We start from the raw sequence: 21,097 nt of genomic DNA, 5'->3' as shown, positions 1-21,097 counted from the left end.
GCTGAAGGTATAGCGATTCCGGTATCAAATCGCCTATTCGAATCTGCTCAAGATATACTTATGAAGATTTTTGTCCACAGATGGTAGCTCCTAGTGGATGAGACGTAGCCAAGCAAACACATATAAAGGTTGTGGGCTGCAGCGTCAAAGGTTTTCATACATTCCACACCGAATGTCGACCCAGAAAAATATAGATATAGGTAAGCTAGGTACATTTTCATAATAGACAATACAGCAACTATATCATAGGGATATAGTTTACATGGGATCAATATTTTGATCGTCTAACTCGTATAAACTCATCAGCCGACAGTCTTTTAACTAAAATTATGAGAACTATCGTTACGCTGGTTCTCTATTACAATTTTCTACATTTTTATTAAACAAGGGCGACGTGTTTCTTAGTGCTTAAAAATGTGGACGCGCGAATCATCGAATTTTCGCAGACCCGAAGCGAATTTTTCAAGACTCACAACTGGGTTGAAATCGCCGGTCCTGACCTCGCTCGAGGCTTACGCTCACAAGAGGTAGCTGCTCTGTAAAACTCTACACAGCCATTAAAAAACTTATTTGCAGTAGGCTCCGGCAACTTCATTCGACCCACGCCGGACTCGTTGGCAGCGCGCACTTCAGCGTTGATACACTTCGATCTTAGCTATTACTTCGATATAATTCGTCTAGCAGTTGTTCTTCACTTTAGCTTTTTCGTCGTTTTGCCTCATAGCTCGTTCCTATGCCTGGTAGATGAGCGGAGTATGACGATAATCTCTTTGGTTGTGGGAAGTTCAAGTTCTGCAAAAATCGCATTATTTAACGCCTCTTTTCCAGCTGCACATTGTATTACCGTGTGATCGACGTTGTCCTTCTCATCCAACAGATATAAAACGCAGATATTTGAGAAGGCCTTTTCAATTCAAACGATAGAAAGATTTCAAGTTATCCATGTCCATGTCAGGCCCTTTATACGCTACGTTTAGTGTTGGTTTACTGAATAGGCTTCTATATCCCTAGCTGTGTCTCAGGCATATGGGTTCGATAGAAACGTTTGTTGCAACTATTATCAGCGAGAAACGGACTACCTGAAGCATGCGGTCGCCATAGACGAGGTACGTGTCGCCCTTCAGAGAAATGTTAAGCAAAAGAATATTATCAAGTAGACTAGAGCGTGAATTACGCGGCAGCGTCGGATAAGCTCATGCTTTAAATCGAAGTTCCAGTGCTTTTACATATAATAGATATTAAAAGTATCGTTATGAATATACTCTGCGTAAGAAGGACACAGTTAGTGCTGCCAGGTATCCCATGTTCATGAGAAGGGTCACGAATGTACGGCCGTTTGCGCACAATAAGGTTATTAGGTAACAGTGCACTACCTCATCGCCATACTTCAATCATGGCCTGGGCGGAGAAAACAGGATCCGAACAGATTTTACTGTGTGACTTCAATTATCTTTACGTCCAAAAAAGGCGGTGGAAAACCGTCGATTCTTTCAAACAGCCTTCGATTATACACGGCAGTGTAAATCGTCAGTAAACGGCTGTTGAAAAGATCCACAGCGCTGGCTTCAATGTGGGAACAGTGAAAGGAAGAACAGCTGACAGATACGAAACAAAAACTGGAGTATGTTTTAAACTTATATGGTTTAAAGCGTCATATACTTTTTCGATTCAATAGATAGCGTGGACGATTTGGTATTACACCTCCCGGTTATTTTCAAATGTTCCCTTTTCGTCAGCTTTAGCCCGTTATGATTTTGCAACGTGACAACGTTTCTATTTATCCCTAAAGACATTTTTGTAAGAAATGAATCTATCGTCTTGTTTAAGCTGCTGCTAAAGTATGAAGCTATTCTCGCTGGCTGTTACGATCAATCCTATCAGTGACGAATACCGCAAGCACCATGATGTCTCTCCCATATGATTTCAGGCTTATTTGTAGCCTGCAATGAACAGCTAGAGAAAATTTATCCGAGGCACGTATTTTGTGTGGATCTATTATCATACCGTATTGCCTTAATTAAGTTAGATAGACATCAGTGGTGAAATCTAATATTAATGAAAGGTGTAACCGCTTCGGTTCTATTTCATCATAATGATAAAAATGCATAGATTGTTATTCGATTTTGAAGTTAACAGAAAGGTCGTATGTCTATCATGCGGGCATTGTGATGCAAGTTATTTTCCAATGCGAGAGATTACTTCGATAATAAACGTATTCAATCTGTTATGTAATGTGTATTATCTATTATGTCTACGTATTGTTTAAGTCGATGAGGCTACAAAAGAGCTCGACTTGCTTCGGAGCGGCAACACGGAGATGCACCGTGTGACGAGCGTGACAGCCGATAGGTCAAACTCCGACGCATGGAACTACTTAGGACGCGTCAGCTTGTATAGAAAAATCGTTACGCGCAAATGTACGATCTGCGTCAAGGGTTGCTTCATAAAAACACGATGGTTGCCAGGGAGAGATCTTTTCGCAAGCGTATGTCCTTCGTGTTAATGCCAAAAACAAAAACGACGAAGGTTATTGGATCTATCGATGTAGATAAATTCTTCCTTCACAAAGAGATTAACCTCTCCGATACAAATTAGCACGTCACCAAAGGTCATCCCTGGAGAGGTCAAAGTAAAGACCTCAAACACTGTTTACATTTGCGAAGCCCTTTTCCGAGATGGTAGCGTTCGTCAGCAGTACCTGACGTAACCCTTTTGTCACATACTCATTACGCCAATATATCTGCTAGGCTATGGCTAGTAAGTTGGATATTGTATATCAACAACCTAAATATATTAACGCATCAATATAGCTATGCGAAATAACCTATACGAAAAACTTTACTTTGAAGAAAAAGTGAGAGTTTGTAAATTATTTGATTGTAGGTCTAGTCCCAGTCGCCAGCTATCGTGCTTCCGTTCAACGTATTCACCAATATACTCTACGAAAGAAAAATTATAGATAGTAATTCATGCACTGCAAAGGGCACTGAATTGCAAAAGCCCTTGAAAAATAATTTTCTACCATCCTCTTGTAACAGAGAACAAATGTTCAGCCACTAAGAATATTTGAAAATCATTTGATATATATATATATATATATATCAATTATATTACATATCTAGTTTAAACTTACTCTCTTTTCATATTAGACGTATTATTATTAGGCTAATAACTAGCAGAAAACAAATGGCACCGTTTTTCTAAGGGACAAATAATAGGATTCAGTCGAAATAGGCGGCTCCGGGCAAAGTAGCCGGAATGCCGACTACGACTAGATGGAAATCTCGTATGGCTTCGCTAATATAACTCGTATTGTGGCAGCGAACAGAGAATAGAAGATCTCTGTGAAGAAAGCATTTCTCTCAAGAGGCCAGCTGCGAATATAAACAATAATAGGACCTTCATACTTAACGTTTTTCGACTTGTCTTCTCGGTTTTTTTCAACTTTTAATGACTCTCCGGATCCTTTTGAATCAATCACTTTTGTTAGGTTCGACCTGAACGAGTGACAAAATGGCCAGAATGCATTTTAGATGTCTTCGTAGAGAATTATTCATAGTTGCACAGATTGTGCATGTGAAGGTCAAATGGTAATGCAATTTTTAAGAAGGCAAGCTTCGATCAAGCCGTCATGTTATGCATAGGTGGCCTGAACGGAACCCTATCGCCTAATTCCAACATAAAAATCCTGAAATTTGATAATATAGGAGAAAACAATTGTAGATTAGTCCTGCTCACATTGTACGACGCGTCTCGTTGCCAAGAGCCCCTAGAAATTTTGTTATTATCATCCCGAAGACCATTTTTATCATATGGTCCTTTTGGGAATTTGTGAACCCAAGTGCTTTTGAATTTACAACTGTACCAGTAAATAGGTTTCTTTTACTGCTAAACAACGGTGACATGGTATGCCATTAATCTGTAGCAGGGTGACCTTTCCCAACAATAATGTTTGGCTTACATTTAATCATTACAACTATCGAAATACCCATGAGTTATAATGCTTTTGAATTTTCTAATTAGTCGATCGCTATTAATATATTCGATCTCTCTGCTCGGTTGTTCTAATATGAGAACACTACGTCATCAGCCGTTGCGAGACACGTCTCTATCTACGTATTATTTCCTCTTGGCTCGGTGTGCGTCGATCGCTGGGTCGCTTGTCAAAGTTTGTAATAAACTGCATGTTGATATATTTGTTTACCTATTAGATCTATGGAATAGGGAGTTCTGTCCTGACGACGCTGGGCGTCAACTGAACCTTCTAAAAAAGTATCAAGCGTAAACACGAGAGCTTGCACTAAATGAGCTGCGTCTGTCATTGCTGATAATATCATTGTTATTAGTATTATTCGTAAGTATTAGACATAAAATTAGGAACGTAATAGTAGTCGTAATGAAAATTGAGTATAAAAAAGTTTCTCACCGGGCGGCCTGTAGATTTCGATGCTGGGCCGGCCGCGCTGTTGTATCTTTGAAGCGTTGGCAGCGCTGGCAGAGCGACGAAGTTTTCCTGTGCTGCTGCTGCCTCCACCACCGCCGCCCCCACTACCACCACCCCCGGCTCCGCTGCTGCCGCCGCCTCCGTTAACTGAAGGAGGGCCGCCGCTTACGCCTCCACCGGTGGCGCACTTCGAACCGCCACCGCTTCCGCCGCCGCCACCGCTATTTCCAGTGTGCATCGCGCTTGCCTGTTCGCCACCGCGTTGTTGATCGTTCGTTCAGTGTTTACCCACAACGCAGAAACGAGTAGAAGCGCTCATGCCGACAGATGAATCGGGCAATAATGCACGAACACAACGATGCGTACGCAACGCCTCGTGACGAGTACAAGGTCGACGACGATGGCAAAATAATAAGGATAACATCAGACCGAACAGCGGCAATATCCGAGACCGTAAGCATCGTGAACAAGAACATACGAGGATAAGAAAAAAAGGGATGAGGCAGAAACAAGTACGTTAGAATTACGCATGCATATGGTATAACCACAGGATAGCATGGAACTGGAGGATATTAACTTCGTCCACTGTGTCATTATTATACAAACAGCAAATATTCAACTTAGAAAAAATATGTAGCATGACTGTATTAACATTTTATTTGAGATACCGGGAGTTAACGAATTATTGTTTCGCATAAAAAACACCTACGTACTGTTCCATTTTTATTATAGTCCCTTGCCTTACAGCTCCGAAAATTCCCATTTCTAGGCGGTGTTCTGCAACTGCTTCATTCCCCATAGCTCACAGTGTCTTTAATTAATCTCTATAAGAGTCGTCAAGAAATTATAAGATTTAACGCTACAAAAAAAAACAAGAACTCCCATATAAAAGTCATTTGGTAACAAGTAGTGTTTACATATATTTGTTAGAACTTATCTGAAGCTATTATTTATCACATCTACATCACCGCACTATAATAAAGAATCCTCAGGAAAACCATAGTGATGACTCGGTCTTTCTTATAGGGCTTTCGCATTAAGGTAACTGCATCCTAATCTTTATTTTTGGCTTAGGCGTGCTTTAAACATAAGTGCAAATTAAAAATCTAGAAGGACTCAGACAACAGTACTCGAGATCGATAGAATAGAAGCCCGTGTTACCGCTTAAGGTTCTTAGCAACATAGCTATAAATGAAGTAAATATCAGAATCAAGGTAGAAGATCAGTAGAATCAAGGTTGAATTGTTACGTTGACTGTATTACATAGAAGTAAACAGTAGTGCTAGAGCCAGCTCTTAGATTAAGCCTTGACGACCTGTTCCTTTATAAAACTTTTTGGAAAGAAAAATCTTTCTGTTATATGTCAAGTTCAGTCTGAAGCAAATTGAGTTAACTGTTATTGGTGCCCCGTGTATTGTTTTGATAACGGCGTCAGTGAGCTTATTCATTTACTAAGATGAAGCTGAGAGACAAAACTTTCATAGAATGTGCCAGCCCCATTGATAAGTCGTCCGCTAGCTGAAGCATACAACAATATAGAGAAGAGCTTATTAAATAAATCATGAAACAGTAATTACTCTGTAAAAATGGTATATGCGCATTTTTCTTTGTATGAATTCTTCATTTGGCCAGAACCATATTTGGTCGACAAATATTTGTCACTCATGCTAACTTTATTCTAAATCGAAGCTTTTTAAAGAGCACGCTCACTGAACAGTAACAAGCTATTCAGCTCTTCAGATCTGTTTCGGACAAAAAAAACTCGAACCTTTTATAGGGAAGGAAAAGCACACGCATCGACTTTTCAGATAGGAGACTGCTCATAGTATTCCATTCGGAATTGCCCTTGTCCTTATGCCGTAGCCGGCGTAGGTATATGTCTAAATGCTGAGAGCTTCTATGGGGGCAAACAAAAAAAATTCGGTCTATTTGTTCGCTTCTTTTACCCTGATCTTCTTTTGGTTTCAAGTACCATCACTACCACAATTAGGCTCCGTTGCTCGGGCTAGAAATATTAATTCCTCTTCAGTGACAATCGATGTCTCTCCAATCTTACTCTATCTGGCTGTCTTCGAGGCTGGAGGGCAAGCTAGATAGCGAAAGGAAGGAAACTCCGGAATGCCTGGCGTTTATTAGGCGTGATGATCCAAATGACGAAGATCGACGCGGCCCAATGTAATCTACGAGATCTGTGCAGACGGACGAAGCTAGCGAGCTATCTAAGTCTATCTGGTAGCCGTGTTGGAACTGACAGAAGCAATACAGCAAGCCGCTGGTATACACCGATTTTATGCGACGCAGCACACCCCATAAACATTGAAACTTACTATCCTCATCAGAGTGCTCCATGGCAGCTCAGGGTAGACACCCTATTCAACACTACCAGGGAGCGCAGGGGGGAAAGAGGGAGTGGTCATTGGGGAAACGCTGCCGCGCAGAGACGGCAAAATCATTCCCAGCAATAACTTCTTCATTATTGGTCAGACTCGTCTATCGGTTGCCTTATCGACCATTTCAATAATCAAATACGGCCTTATCCTTTGTAGCTCCCCAACCAGATCCCTATTCCGGACCTTCCAGACTGCGGCCATACAGTTAGAGGTGATAACAGACGCACTCTGATAATTCCCCCGCTGGTCCCATCTACCTCCCCCTCGAATCAACACCGAAATCTGTTCCATGTTCTAGAATCATGTGCCACGTATGGAAGATGCGCGAAAAGGCCACTACAGATTTCGATGCCGAGATTCAGGAAATCATGGGAATCGGTGGTGCACATATATTTGAATTTCCACTATTAACCACCACATAACTTTTCGGTAACGTCCTCTTTCTACGATAATTCAATCAAGTGGGGAACGCTGCTTATTATTCATATCATTGAAATACCCGGTAATTAATATTACAGGAGTTTTTGTTATTATTGTGCATTCCCTTCACTGGAAGAGATCGTACCATTAATATGTGTGTTGATATATCCTAATTCAGTAAACAAAGCAGTAGATAAAAGCTTCCCTATATTTATCCACTATTTCTTGAAGACTCAACAGAATTTTTAGGGGAATAGCCAGAAATTACTGGTTTTAGTGTGAAACATTAACTAGGCAACGCAACGGCAATCCCTTGGCCCTACGAGACGAAATTAATCCAGTCGCCACTGACTATCAAACCTCACAGAAGGTTTAGGCCTAAATTTTGCAAATAGGTCTTGATTGAGACTCACAGGCAAAATACCAATAAACTGAAGCTGCAAAATCTCTATGTTTGAGTCAGTTTTACCTATTAAACAGACCCTTTTACAAAGTGAAACAAACAGAGTGAGTATCTACATGATATATGATCTTTGTTTACATATGTAGACAACGAATAAAAAGAATTGTGTTACTTGCGGCAAAATCGAATACTCATCAAATACGACTTTGTGGCAAAAACAATAATTCTTATTAACTTGTTTAGTGTGTTTTAATACGAAACACGCCCATATACTGGTATTGTTAATGAAGTCGATTAATTTAGCTAGAATAACTGTTCCCCCTACCTCCTACCCCCTGAATTGAGTTTGGAGAATCAATGAATGCTCACTAGATGCCGCCGTAAAAGATGAAAATAGGTCGTGCCGATTTGATCTATATAAATAAACAGGTTTCATCTCGAAAATCTACCGCAGATGCAGTAGTAAACTGCACACGAATTGTCTATCGGTCTCACGCATCAGTCGATGGAAGTGTCAACGCGCACGAACTTCTGTGTTCCCTGCATCTGAAAGACAAGGTTTTAATATAATCATCGCTAAACGTATACACCCTATATTCCCAGAAAGTGTGTGACTGTAACTCCGAGTCAAGACGTGCATCTGTGATACAATCGTAACATTAACAATATCGTGATAAATCAGGAATATTGCACATAATATCTCACGATATAAGAACAAACTGCTTAAGAACGACTGAAGTCTAAAGAGACACGTGAGATGCTAATTAATTGTTTGTCGCCAGTACTTTCTATAACGTACACGTATACACGCGTTCATCAGACTGAGTAGATATCAGCTTCACACAGTCAGACACTGACTGGAGCAGTCTGACGACGTTTCTAGACGCATACAGTAGCATCGACAACGAAAACCTATTGACCAGTCTGTTCAAGATGTCTGATCAGGCGCTTGTACGTTTTTGTATACAACAAATGTTCAGGCTATACAAAATCAATTGGTATTGTTTTTTTTTGGTAAACAATCCGTCTAAGTCTTCCGTCATTTTCAACGTGAATTCAAGGAGCATTTTAGATTACATCAGACGACTGTGATTTATCAGCATTTGCTGTTCCATATCAGTGGGACTATGTCCATAATTTTAGTTATTTTTTTTTTTACTGAATAACGATTTGATGTATATGCCACAGTACCAATTGTGCAATTCTTGCTCCCATCCCTTCTCTTCCACACGCTGCGCTCCCTCTTCCATTCGTCTCCCCTTCCCATTCTCTCTATTTTTACGTCTGCGGTTTAATCCATGTCATAGCTACGCAACGTCGTGATCTGCAATCTGAGGCCCTTGAAGCCAACGTGTAATCTTCTTGCTTCAAACTCTCTCTACTCTTTTGCCACTTTTCGTTGTGGAAGTTTGATCAGACGGGTAATCTCATCGATCTTACGCTTGCGACGCTGACGTTGGCACCTAAATTTCTCAAGCTGGCTAAGTGAATACATGTATATATATATATAGATATATAGGGAGAGAGAAATGCAAGTATTACTAAGTAACATTGCTTGGTAAATGCGTTACCAATACATGTGCAATTTTCTTTACTCACATTAATTATCTATAGTCTATATCCGTCCTAGGCGGTCTTGAACCATAGTCCTCTGACCTCATTCCAACAGTACACTCAGTAACCATGAGGACTTATTAAAAACTAGAGAAATCACAGATACAACGAAGATCATAATTTTAAACAAAACTCTTCGGATAGGTAGCTTCTTTTGATTGATTCGTGATTAGAAGCAGTGGTCTGATAATTTTTCAAACAATTTCGTCATACTTATCTCTTTGTTCCGCTATGATCTAATATACCGTTAAGTTATTTTGAAAACACACACATATTGCATTAAATCATGCTTATATTACATAACATATAGACTCAGCATACATGGCCGTACATATCCGTTCCTGTAGTGGCTGAAGAACCATCGTATGGAATCGAGTATATCATATATATATATATATATATATATCGTACTAAATAGAATTATTCAAGTTATGTCCATAACTGCGAAACAGTTGTCAGTAACTGTGGCGCCGACGAGAAACGGCTGGCTAAAGTGCTTTCCCGTGTTCGAAGCAAAGCAATCAGGTTAGCTTGCCCTTGTCCGGTTCCGAATACCGTCAATGAACTCTCACGAAAGCCGACGTTTTATGTGCTGATAGCATCTCGCGATATATAACATCCTATGCGCAAGACGAAACAAAGAAGAAAGGTCGAAAGCCATCGTTGGGGGCATGCTGGTCCCGGTAAGCTTTATAAGCCTTGAAGGGGCTAGCGCCGAATCGTTCAAGGTCTTATGAGACACACTTACGTGCTTGTATGTTCATCGCTGCCCAGCATAAGGAGTGCTAACTTTTCTACTTTATATCTAAGAACAAGACAAGACATGAGACGCTGTTGTACAGCCTTGTGCTCTACAGCTAGCTAAATCAGTTGAGGATGGCTGTACCGTGAAGCAGCCGAGTGGACCTATATATAAATAGGCCCAGTACCTGACGTGTGCTAGGTGTCACATAGGCTGGTTTTATTAAGTTTTCGCCTCCTATCGTTACACTGCAAGTAACGCAAAACTTGACGACTGAATAAAGATAAGATGAAAAAGGGAGAGACCTTACTTTGATGGCGCCTACATTAGTATGTAAGCATAGCAAGTCGTCCCTAGCGGGGGCGCTGGGATGGCCGTGGAGGCTGCTGCAGCGGGGAGGCGGTCTAGGTAACTAGAGGCTACGCTTTTACACCGATACGCTACCCATATCTAGTCACTTTCATTAAAGAACTAACAGCAGAAGCAATGAGGGGTGGATGCTTGAATGGTCGCAACTATTTTTGCTGAGAGAAAAATTTACTAGAACGCGAAAGGAACTCATGAAGCTGATAGACGGCACATTTCCTGAAGCAAGCTGATTCTCGAAGTGTTGGAAGTCGGTAAAAACCCGTTAAGTGCGCGTAAAATGATTACGTTGCAGTCTCCACGTAGTACCGTCGTTTAAAGCGAGAAATCGGGATAGACGACTGCGTAATCATCATTATCGTCACTTTTTTTTTCATTTTCCGCTTTGTTCGTTGGAGCCCTTCAAATTATCGAAGCTTAGATCGGCGAGATGCAGGTTTACGGTTAAGTGTCGATTCACACTTGTAGCAATTTGGCTTGTAAAGCGCAGGCATTGTTTCGACCTACATCTAATACCTTGCCTTCATGGACTACATGTTTCACCTAATTTTATCAATAAATGAAAAAGGTGTAATTGATTAGTAACTAAAAATTGGGCTGAAACAGCTTACAATCTATTTCTGTTTAGTCTGTCATCTTTACGATGCTGAAGCTCAGCGAAACACGCAGGCAGAAGTTAAATGCCACATGTTCGTTGCGGTAGCGATTCGTAAAATATTAACGTAAAACATAAGCGGCCATATGCATTAAGTTAGTATGTTAATACAATTATGCAGAAATTGATCTCTGTCTCTATCTTATCTCGGTGTTGAGATGTACTTGGCTATGGTTTCATTTCCATCAGAATGATAAGAGCCACAGTCGAACACCAGAGAACCGGTCGCATGCATAGGGTATCAATGAACAAATTCGATATACATGTATCATATCTCTTCGACCCATCTGAAATGCAATTTTGGATAGCGACAGCAGACGGGGGTGTCTCAGTTATCTGAAAATGTATTTCATGGCACCGAACTGATACGAGGCAGAATTCATTACTACTCTATGCATCTCACACCGATTCATGCGCTTACCATCTGCTGGCCAACGTATAGTTCGGATCAGCGGAAAAAATGCAGAAGGTACGGAAAAGGAGGTTTGACAATGAAGACGTTGTTATGATGTCAGCAACGGCTCGACACGCTAAAAAGGCTACGGCAGCCTTGTCAACATCAGGCAGCAGCAGCACTCTTACCGCTGAATCGTTATCGCGAGTCGATCTGCTAAAGATTAGTTGTACATCGATACATTGACCTAATCTTGGCGATGACTTGAAAGGCGCATGGTATGAAAAACAGACCAATGATGTATCAAGATGAGATCATTTTTGCGGCGTAAAAATACCTAATAATACCCACACCAATTACTAGAGACTCAAATACGAATTACTCTGTTGGCAGTCTATTTGTTTCAATTCTAAACCTAGCTTCGGTTATAGAAATAAGATGTTTTTTAAATAAACTACTTTTTTTTTCATCAATCAACCTCATTGCCCACGTTTTTTTTGCCGGCGTTTACGACTACACGATCTAGACTAGTAAGAACCTGTCGCTTGAAGCAGCTGAGTTTGAGTGAAGCGGGTATAATAAGTCTGCACAAAAGTGTCAACTTGGTGCACGCTATTTGACGAACAGACAGGGAACGGATGCTCGTATGAATATTTACAGACAGATGTGTCGAAAGACTGTCATTCATATAGAGTCAGTGATCCGCTTGCTCGTGGATACTTTGTTAAATGCGCACCCGTGCTTACACTTTGGGCGTATTTTTGGGGTGGCAGCATCGCCGGAAAAACCTTGCTCACATTGCGTGTCACGGCCGATTGCGCAAACAGGGATAGCACTTCGCCTTTCAACACAAAAACCCAACTTCCATTTTAAGTTACTTTTTATTACTACGACCACTACTACTTCTATGTATCTTGAGCTATATGGAGATGACAACAGTTCGAAACGAGTGGATAAAAATCATTTAGGGACCAGAATTGACGGAACAGCCCTATGGGTTGATTTGATAGTCCCGATTTCATGTCATTTCTAGAAATATATTTAGTTGTTCTACAGACCTCACATATGTGGTATAATCGGTAAAGACACAGAATAAGAGGGGAGTGTAATACATTACGCATATTAACAGTATAACTCAGTATATTATACTGTATATTATACGACATACAGCCCATAGGTAAAATTTATTGTACGTCTAGTTGTCCATTAATCGTGTTTTCTCTTGAACTGAAGGCACGCCCACATTAAAAGTGACCTAAGCGTATTTAGCATCAATAAGTAAGGATCGAAAAAGCAGGCCAGATGTTCGATTATTATATACCTAACATTATATTACTGAGCCAGGCTTAGATATACGAAAGTATAAAGAGAAAATGTAGAGTTACCCTTGAGTAAAGTGCAACTCTATATATTACAAATAAACGAATTAACAACTGCATGAAAATCACTTCGATAGTTAAAGCCGTTTTTGTTTCAATTCTAAACTTGCGTTTTGTCTAACTAAAAGCTTGACCTTCTGCTAATTATGGACCTGCGCTTTAAGACCCACGCTTTTCCAATTTTGTGTACGGGCACCGGAAGGAGTAGCCAGTTTTGATTTAGCCTGCCGCGACACCGCTGTCTGACGCAAGCTAGGCATGTAAATTGTGTGTGAAGACGTAGGAGACAAGGCCTATATTGCTAGCTTTCCTTCACGCCTCCGTGGAGCGTTTGTACTGCCCGAGAAGGCTCGACGGTTTGTGCATTTTGCTGTTATGGTTGTATTTTACTTTTGAGACATCCGAAACAGAAGCGCTACCGGTTTAGACAAAATCTGTGTACGGTACGAGCACTAGAAACAGATGCGTCGAGTAAAGGCTATTTAACCTTGTGGGCTTCACAATGGGCACGATTCAGATAGAGACGGGCCAAAGGATATCGTTATACAATTCGGGCCAAAGTGAGTGCACTAGATCCTTCTTTAGATCGGATGCGAGCAATAAATTGGGGTGTAAGCGAGAAAAACAGGACAACTATAACGTTCGATAGCACCATATATCCGCAGGATGGCTTTGAATACTCTCGATAATTCCGACTCTCACACACGCGCACATGTGTGTACCGCTTCAATGTGTATTAGACTTCTAAGAAAACTGTATTCGAATGAAAGAAATCATTTAAAGAACTTAGTACATAATCAAATAGCTTGTTTTTCGCTCTTGGCTTTATATATTTTTGTAGATGCTGTCTCTAGTAAAACTGCCCAGGGCTATTAGTTAATCTGTTAGGCATTTTCCTATCTAATTAAATTAATCTAAATAAATGTTACCATCTGAGTTTTTTCATTTCAATTAAATGTAGAGGCTAAGAGAGTTCGCTAAAAGCAATGAAGGGAAGTCTCGTTCCTATACCTAAAAGGCTCAAAAGGATTCAACAACCCAAATCTGAAGCGGGCTTCGCGAAATCTATTTAGTTATGAAATACTACACAGAATCTCGAGTTGAAAAGCATATTATTGGTATAATCTATAATAGTAGTATTATTACGCCCTATCACCTTTTATCATGCTCACCAAACTTATATAATAAATACGTAATTTCAGTGTGCTTAATTGGCAAATATTCTGCTATAAAAGTGGGCCTGTAAACAATAGCTCCATAGTACTTATCCTCTCACAGATTTATATATAGCCTTACGAATCTTTTAAGCTGTGATCTGCTTTGCTTGGTATGCTCATATCAGGGCATTTTCAAGACAATCATCGAACCCTCCTTATGCGTAGAAGTATGTGCCCCCTCTCAGTCTAGCGCGTGGTTGGCCATGTGAGAACTTGTTGCGAACCCTTTAGAAGTAGCGACTAATAAATTATTCACAGAACTGACTACTTTAAGGGTCGACCTTCGGTCGGCCCTGGATTCTTCCACGTGAAAACAAATACATCGGTCATCATTTCTGGGGACCTGGGCGAAGCCCAGTGTCTTTCGACAGATAGCAGTGGACCATTCTTGCGCAATCAATCCTAATAGTAGCTGACCTGTGTGGTGTGCGATCAATATGCAGTTGAACATACGGCGAAACAGGCGGCAGACGATCGTGAAGATCATCTAGAGAGACAGGAGCTCGTTGATCTTCTCTAATAGTTCGATTAAAATTTATTGAAATTTAGCTTTTTTGGAATCTCGAATGTGATATCGACAGTTTGTCAAACTGATCCGTGGTGGGCGATCGGTTTGTGGGGTCCGCTGTTTACTTTGAATTAGATTGTACGTAGGACTCATTAAAAGGCCTGACTAGATTGCGGTGCGGTCTTTTCCGGTACCGTCAAGCTAACCCTGCTGAACTGTTTGTGGACCTTTGCCTTTGCGTTTTTTTATACAGTTACCAACAATCTGAATCACAGGCAAGCCAACTATAACGGAACAAAAATAATAACAAACTCTATGTGGACATGATCATACACTTTATAATCCGTATTGATAAAACTCGATAATTTTACTTTTAGCACTATCAAAACGCTGCTAACTGATATCATCTCAATCATATGTTGTCATAGACACCATATGATTGAGATGTTGAAATTTCGTTAGTTGCGAAGCCCAAATGCGACATGTATGCTAAACGGTTAGAGTGAATCGTTCGCTCCCCTACCTATAATTCGCAAAAACGAAGAACGTGAAATAAGGGCATCATGCACCGCTCTATCTATAGACTATTGATTAGCCCGAAATGGTTGTGGAAATTTTCAAAAGGACAGTGACCTAATTTGAAAAAATTGACACATTATTGACGATCCGTGCGTTCCTTAATGATGTACAGCTATGCTCAATGGTGAAAATTCCGAAAACGTATTGTTCAGCAAGAAAACATGTATATAGCATGACCCTTCGGCAGAAAGAAAAACGCCTTATTTTCATTTTCGCTCGTATATAAATGAGAAAAGCGGTTTAAGAAAGGATGTTCATAAGTTTGCGTAAAGGACTACAGAACGGACGAAAATAAAACGTCGACAATCAGAACTATCGTGGTGTAGTAATTCCGTAATGTATGACATATTACTTGGAATCTCAGTTGTAGGATTGAAAATCAATTCAATTCAACATCGTCATAGATATGTTTAATACTCTAGTACGGTATACGCTCACTGGTCTACCGAATATATTCTCACCATTTGCGCGCCCAAACGCGACCCAAGGCTAGTACGCGAAAAAAAGCATCCTGTCAGGCTATAGATAGACCGATGGATAAATGCAAAGCGTTACCATAAAAATTAACCACGTAGGTCTTACCCCCAAATATATTAGCTACCATATACAGGTGTCCATATTTCTGGAGATTTTGTATTTTCTCGATAATGCTATCGATGCAATTGACACAGAGCATCCTAACACTATAGCAAACGTAAACGTACTAACAATAACAAAAACAATGAGAGAGGATAAAGCAGCCAACTCGAACCGCGACTCAAAGCACGAATAGAGAACTTTATCTTAACGTTGCAAGGCTCATGAGCACTCCGTATCTAAAAGTTTAAGGAAAAAAAAATGAAAGATGTAGGCACACAAGGAATAGTATCAGCTACTACACTATGAAGGAACATGCATACCTCTGTGATATCTAGTCTTTGTGTCTGAGTTTTTGTATATATAAGTATGGATTAAACACCAGTAGCGCTGACATAACTCAAAATAATATTACGTCCAAGGTTGACGTACCTGTATGTGTGCCACCTCCGAGGCCATCGTCATGGGGCTGCTGGTAGAAATGTGACCTGCAAAGAAGAAGGTTGAAGTTGAGCTTTAACAGTGTCTAACTTGTCGGCCATTGTTGACGTACTCGCTGACGAGTCCTATATTCTGTAGTTTCGGGCCTCTTCAAAAGAGCGTCATCAAGTTTCTATACTGCATTGCGACCGCAGTTCCCGAAAAAACATAACACCACTACCCCATCGTCATTAGAGCTAGAAAAAGTGTCACTATTATTGCTATTTTGATCTCTATTCGAAAGAGCACTATCTTCCTGCAACCTCATAACGTTTTTGAAACAGAAACAAGCAGTAGGGAGTATGCTGAAGGTGATACTTTCACTATGGGGTAGTTTCAAACTAGACCGCAACAATGATTGCTTCGATAACAAACGTTATGAGGGCAACCTTTCCCGGAAAGTTTGGTCGAGGTAATCTCTTTATAGCTTCATCGAGGTCAGCATCGGAATCGATTTAGTCAGTTCGAACACTCCCGATCGCAAAGCGCACGCTCTTTCGAAACGTCGCTGCATAAATACACTGAAACAGAACGGGCAAAAGAGACAAGCCCATTTATAGCACAGGATTGCAAATATGCCTCGGACGCTTTATCGCCAAGCCTCGAGCACGCAGGAAGCACGGTTTATAACTCCGAAGATAATAGTGATTGCGATAACAGTCATTCGTACGAACGATCTCAGAATGCTTTGTGGGGAGCGACTTCGCTGCGAAAAACTGGACACAACTTTTATTGTTAGGTGCGATAATATTGGTAGGGGCAGAAAATAACAGCCACGATGAATGGTCATAACAGAGTGAAGGCCAGTTGCGCGTTGTTAGGTCAAATAGTTTCGGATGCATGCCTTGTAGGGTCACGTCAAATTCTAAGTGGAGGCGGTTCAGTAGAAGCCCACATGTAAATCCATTGTCGCGAAACATACACACTGCCCAGAAAACTAGCAATGATTACGGCGAGCCAGAAAACCTGCCCAGTTTAGAGCAAGCGGCTCGTTCAGACGGAACGATGAGGGTTCGAATCGTCAGATGCGAAGTTCTAATGCTGCGTCCATTTCCATTCTGAGCAATACGCGCGCCTGATCTTAAATCAGCAAAACGGTGGACCTGAGACGCCGCAAATTGCCCAGTCTAACTAAGTTTTCAATGAACGTCATCTAAATCCAGTTATGAACAAACGAAAGATACTTGACAGTTGATTCGTACACGGACAATACCATTCATAAAGCACTATGTCCACACTGCATCCTCAAGCGTTTAAATTGCTTTACACTTTGATCATACGTTACGTCTCCCCTTGTGAGTTCATCACTAAAACGATAAATGTCCGTTACTTTATTACAACTATTTTTAGACGACCTACTACTACGTTGGACACGGAATAGTGAATCTGTGGACTGGCCTTTCCAATCGCGACTGCTAAACTACTAGTACTGGTCAAATTAACCTAGCCCTGTGATCGCCTTGACGCGTCATATACAGCACTGGTGCACGATAGTAGCCAACTATTTGGTAACGCAGTGTACGTCCATACGCAGGCCTAGCTCATACTTGTGAGACAATGTCGGTATGCCCAACCAACGATAATGGCACAGACCTAAATCGGTTTGGGGATGTGAAGCGTTACCTTTAACTCGATGAGTTTCTGACCTTCGCTGATCGGACGGATCTAATGGGCCTCTCAAGGACTGTCCTGCACCCACATAGGCCGCGCAGACGGCTTGCCTGCTTCGGCTACCTGCATATTCTACACTTCTCAGTTGAGTGGGTAGACGCACATACAGGCATGGTCTGCTTTTGCTCCACGGATCAGGACGCCTTGCATTGTGAATCACATATGGTCGTTAAAATAATTATCCGTATGCCATTCTAATGATGTTGGCTTGATCACCTATAGAGACGCCTCACCGTATATCTACATCTATATGATGTAACAATACTCTAGAGTTGCAGCTTCACAAATAAGCATCCATTGGCACTGGTATTAACTTTAATCTTCCAACTAATAGAAAGAGGTTTAGGTGAGAAAAACAGCAAGAGGAAGAGAAAAGGGGCCGCTCGTTGGCATCGCATTGTTTCTATGATTATTAAAAGTATATAGACAAACATTAACGATGATCGATCTCTTTTGTGGTCTCTTCATCGATGCAGACTGTTGATCTCTGGACTGTCGCGTTGCAAGTTTGTCTGGCAAAAAAACGTACGTCGCCCTATTACCGTTTAGGTATATATGCTCCTGAGCTAGACAGAATCATATATACCAAAGGTATTGCAATGTTCGCTCGTTTACTGAAGCTTAGTCTATTCGTGAATCTGTCGTTCCGGAAAGAACTGGGCTGATTTAGAGACACGATATGACGCCTGGACCGAGTTCCCGTATTCCCTCAGGCGCTGATCGTTGGGTTGACGCGATGTTGGTGTCGTTGTTACTGAGTCTAACTTGTTGATAATGCTTTGTGAATGATGCCTAGTGTGCTAATGAGACACGAATGCTTTGTGTTAGCGCGAGTAGTCTGCGGTAATCCGGTCCCGTTTGCAACATTTACGCGCGCGCCCGTGGTATACAAGTCATGATGCTCATTGGCTAGCTCACTCGAGGTAATTGCGTTGTGAAGACCACTACTGGTGGCTAGGGCCTGCGGCTAAGGACATCCTGCCCTAAAGCGCTTTGCTGGCACTAATTTTGGTAGTGGGCCTTGTGCAAATATAAATGCACGTAATTACTTGGCAGGGAGTGTTCGAGGGCAGGCGTAAGCACAGAGGGAGCACAAAGCCCGTGGGTTGTTTTGTACTCATCTTCGGGCAAATCGCAATACGCGAAAACTCAAAGGGAAATGACGTGTGGCTTAGTATTCGTCTTGTGGCGACTTTATAGTTCAAGCCTATCTTAGCGTTTAAAACTAATTGCTCTTTCTGTCTGTTGTTGAACTGGAGAGCAGTTAAGGTTCAGAAATGATAGCTAATGCATAGAAGGGTTTGCGCCCGCCACCAAGAATCCTTTGGGAAAGTATTGGTGATTTACTTTCAACGTGTTTCTTCAAGGAACACAAAGGATCTAATGCAGTAGGGTGCATAAAAGCGAGCAACGAAAAGTTATATTCGTACTTAGCGCCCATTTTCAGTCCACAACAGATGGTTCTCAACTGCTGTCGTCGCCAATCCTTTAGCCGCTTTCAAGGCAGCAAAACTTTGATAGCCTAAGGGCGCAGGGGAACAAAACCGGGAAGGCCGATGCAATGAGTGTGGTTGCGTGGGTAGGTGTTGGTCGAGAAGCCGCTGGCTTCTCCATTGTCTCGTTTCGAAGCAAAGAATTTCCCCAGCTGGTCGTCCTGCATCCGTTCTCATTCATCCACTCACACTCTGTTTCATCGGCGCAACTCACCGTCGCGTTTCGGTAAAAGCTCCCGCCTCTGAAGGAGCGACTGCGGACTGAAACACACGAAGAAGAAGAATCCTGCTTGCGCAACCGACCACACGTCAGAGCGACAATAACTGAAGTTTCTGTCGGCAGCGGCAATAAATCCGGTCTTATTTAGAAGAGCCATGCCACAGATGGAAGAGACACTTTGAGTTTCGCGCCGGATGAGCACGGCAGGCTACTGCCAGTCGACAACGATGATAGTGGTGCTTCTTTTTTTGCGTCGTAGTATGGCACTCTTTCTCTCTCCCGCCTATTCCGCTATAGGGTTTTCGACAATCCATACGCCCATCCCTGCCACCTCTTTTTTCTGTTTTCCCCAAGTCAGACAGTGGCTATTTAAATCGTTTGTTTTTCTTTAGCACAGTAGTTTTTCTTTAGAAGCTAGAGCACTTCGAGTAGAAGATTTGTTACTTAACTCATGCCTGCTGAACGTCTCTTATTGCCGAAGTATTATATAATGGGATGAGTATTGATAGAGCATTGATGACTAAATTCAATGGTGCTTTTAAGGCTTGCGAGCGTTTAGGTTATACGTGTTCTGTATCAACTAAACAATTTCCCATGGAGCTAAACAGAACAAGGAAAGGCGTATTTCTATCATATTATTCATATCATAGGAATACGTTTTCAGATTGTAAATTAGTTGATGAAAATACTGCTATCAGATACTCTCATTGATCTGAGCTTCACTTTGTACAGTGTGGTAGAACTTATATTGTCTTACACGTAATGAGACAACAAAGCAGCGGTATAACCACCAAATTGTGACCTAAATTTCACTTGTTATTTTATGTGCATTCATCTTCATACCCGGATACAAACAATTACCCACAATATAAATCAGTAAAAAAAAAAAATATTGAACCACACATATATCACATGTACGCAGAGGTTAAAGATAGCACATGGGTAATATAAATTGTTTTAGATTTATCTATTTTCCTAATAATAATATAATAATTAGTGTTCGTTCACTTTTTACTTGTGTAGGTATATTTCAGTAATCTCTCAAGGGGTTTTTAGGTGCCATTTAGTAGTAAAGATATGAAACTAGCATACGAACACAAAACTCCTACTAGGCTCAGTCGACATCAGCTCGTTCAAATTTTGGAACCTAAAGCAGATTTGGCGATAGAAATAAAAAAAAAAAAACACAAAGAGAGAAATTCTACCCGAGTCTTCTCAGGATGAACGAAATCGAGAAAAATAAAATATCTGCTATAAACAACTCGCCGAAACAGGTTCACTCTTTTTTCAATGTATTTAAGTTGAAACGAGTGACGATTCAGAAGTGTTTAGCTCTCAGGTGCCCTCACTTAGTTACCTTAATGATTATGCACATTTTGCTATTAATTAAATCATTCTACAATGATACGCGCGGAAACTCATGCGCACGCTTCGGTTATGTCAACGAAATCTATAGACCTGCTAACATCGTCACTACGCAATGCTGCCATTGTAAAGCCGCCAGATACCATTCAGTTAACCTCCAGCCAGCCGGTGGGTCACAGAA

At 41.2% G+C, this 21,097-nt stretch overlaps 1 protein-coding gene across 11 annotated transcripts in view; it reads right to left on the bottom strand.

The window, feature by feature from the left end:
* Positions 1-21,097, bottom strand: part of LOC111250646 (uncharacterized) — a 112,054-nt gene that overhangs the window by 23,313 nt on the left and 67,644 nt on the right. For 9 of the 11 annotated variants that reach the window (XM_086989767.1, XM_086989769.1, XM_022806144.2 and 6 more), the window contains 2 exons: positions 16,120-16,175; positions 4,427-4,691 (listed from right to left, as the gene is read on the bottom strand). In XM_086989767.1, coding sequence (XP_086845893.1) covers positions 4,427-4,691; positions 16,120-16,175 — 321 coding nt within the window. Of the gene's footprint in view, positions 1-4,426; positions 4,692-16,119; positions 16,176-16,556; positions 16,687-21,097 lie in introns of those variants that run through there. The other 2 variants (XM_086989774.1, XM_086989775.1) reach the window with 2 other exon arrangements.

The sequence above is a fragment of the Varroa destructor genome, unplaced genomic scaffold, assembly GCF_002443255.2.
Source record: "Varroa destructor unplaced genomic scaffold, Vdes_3.0 BEIS01000005.1, whole genome shotgun sequence".
NCBI classification, from domain to species: Eukaryota; Metazoa; Arthropoda; class Arachnida; order Mesostigmata; family Varroidae; genus Varroa; species Varroa destructor.
Note: the sequence above shows the minus strand (reverse complement) of the source record. Positions and strands in the feature narration are given on the sequence as shown.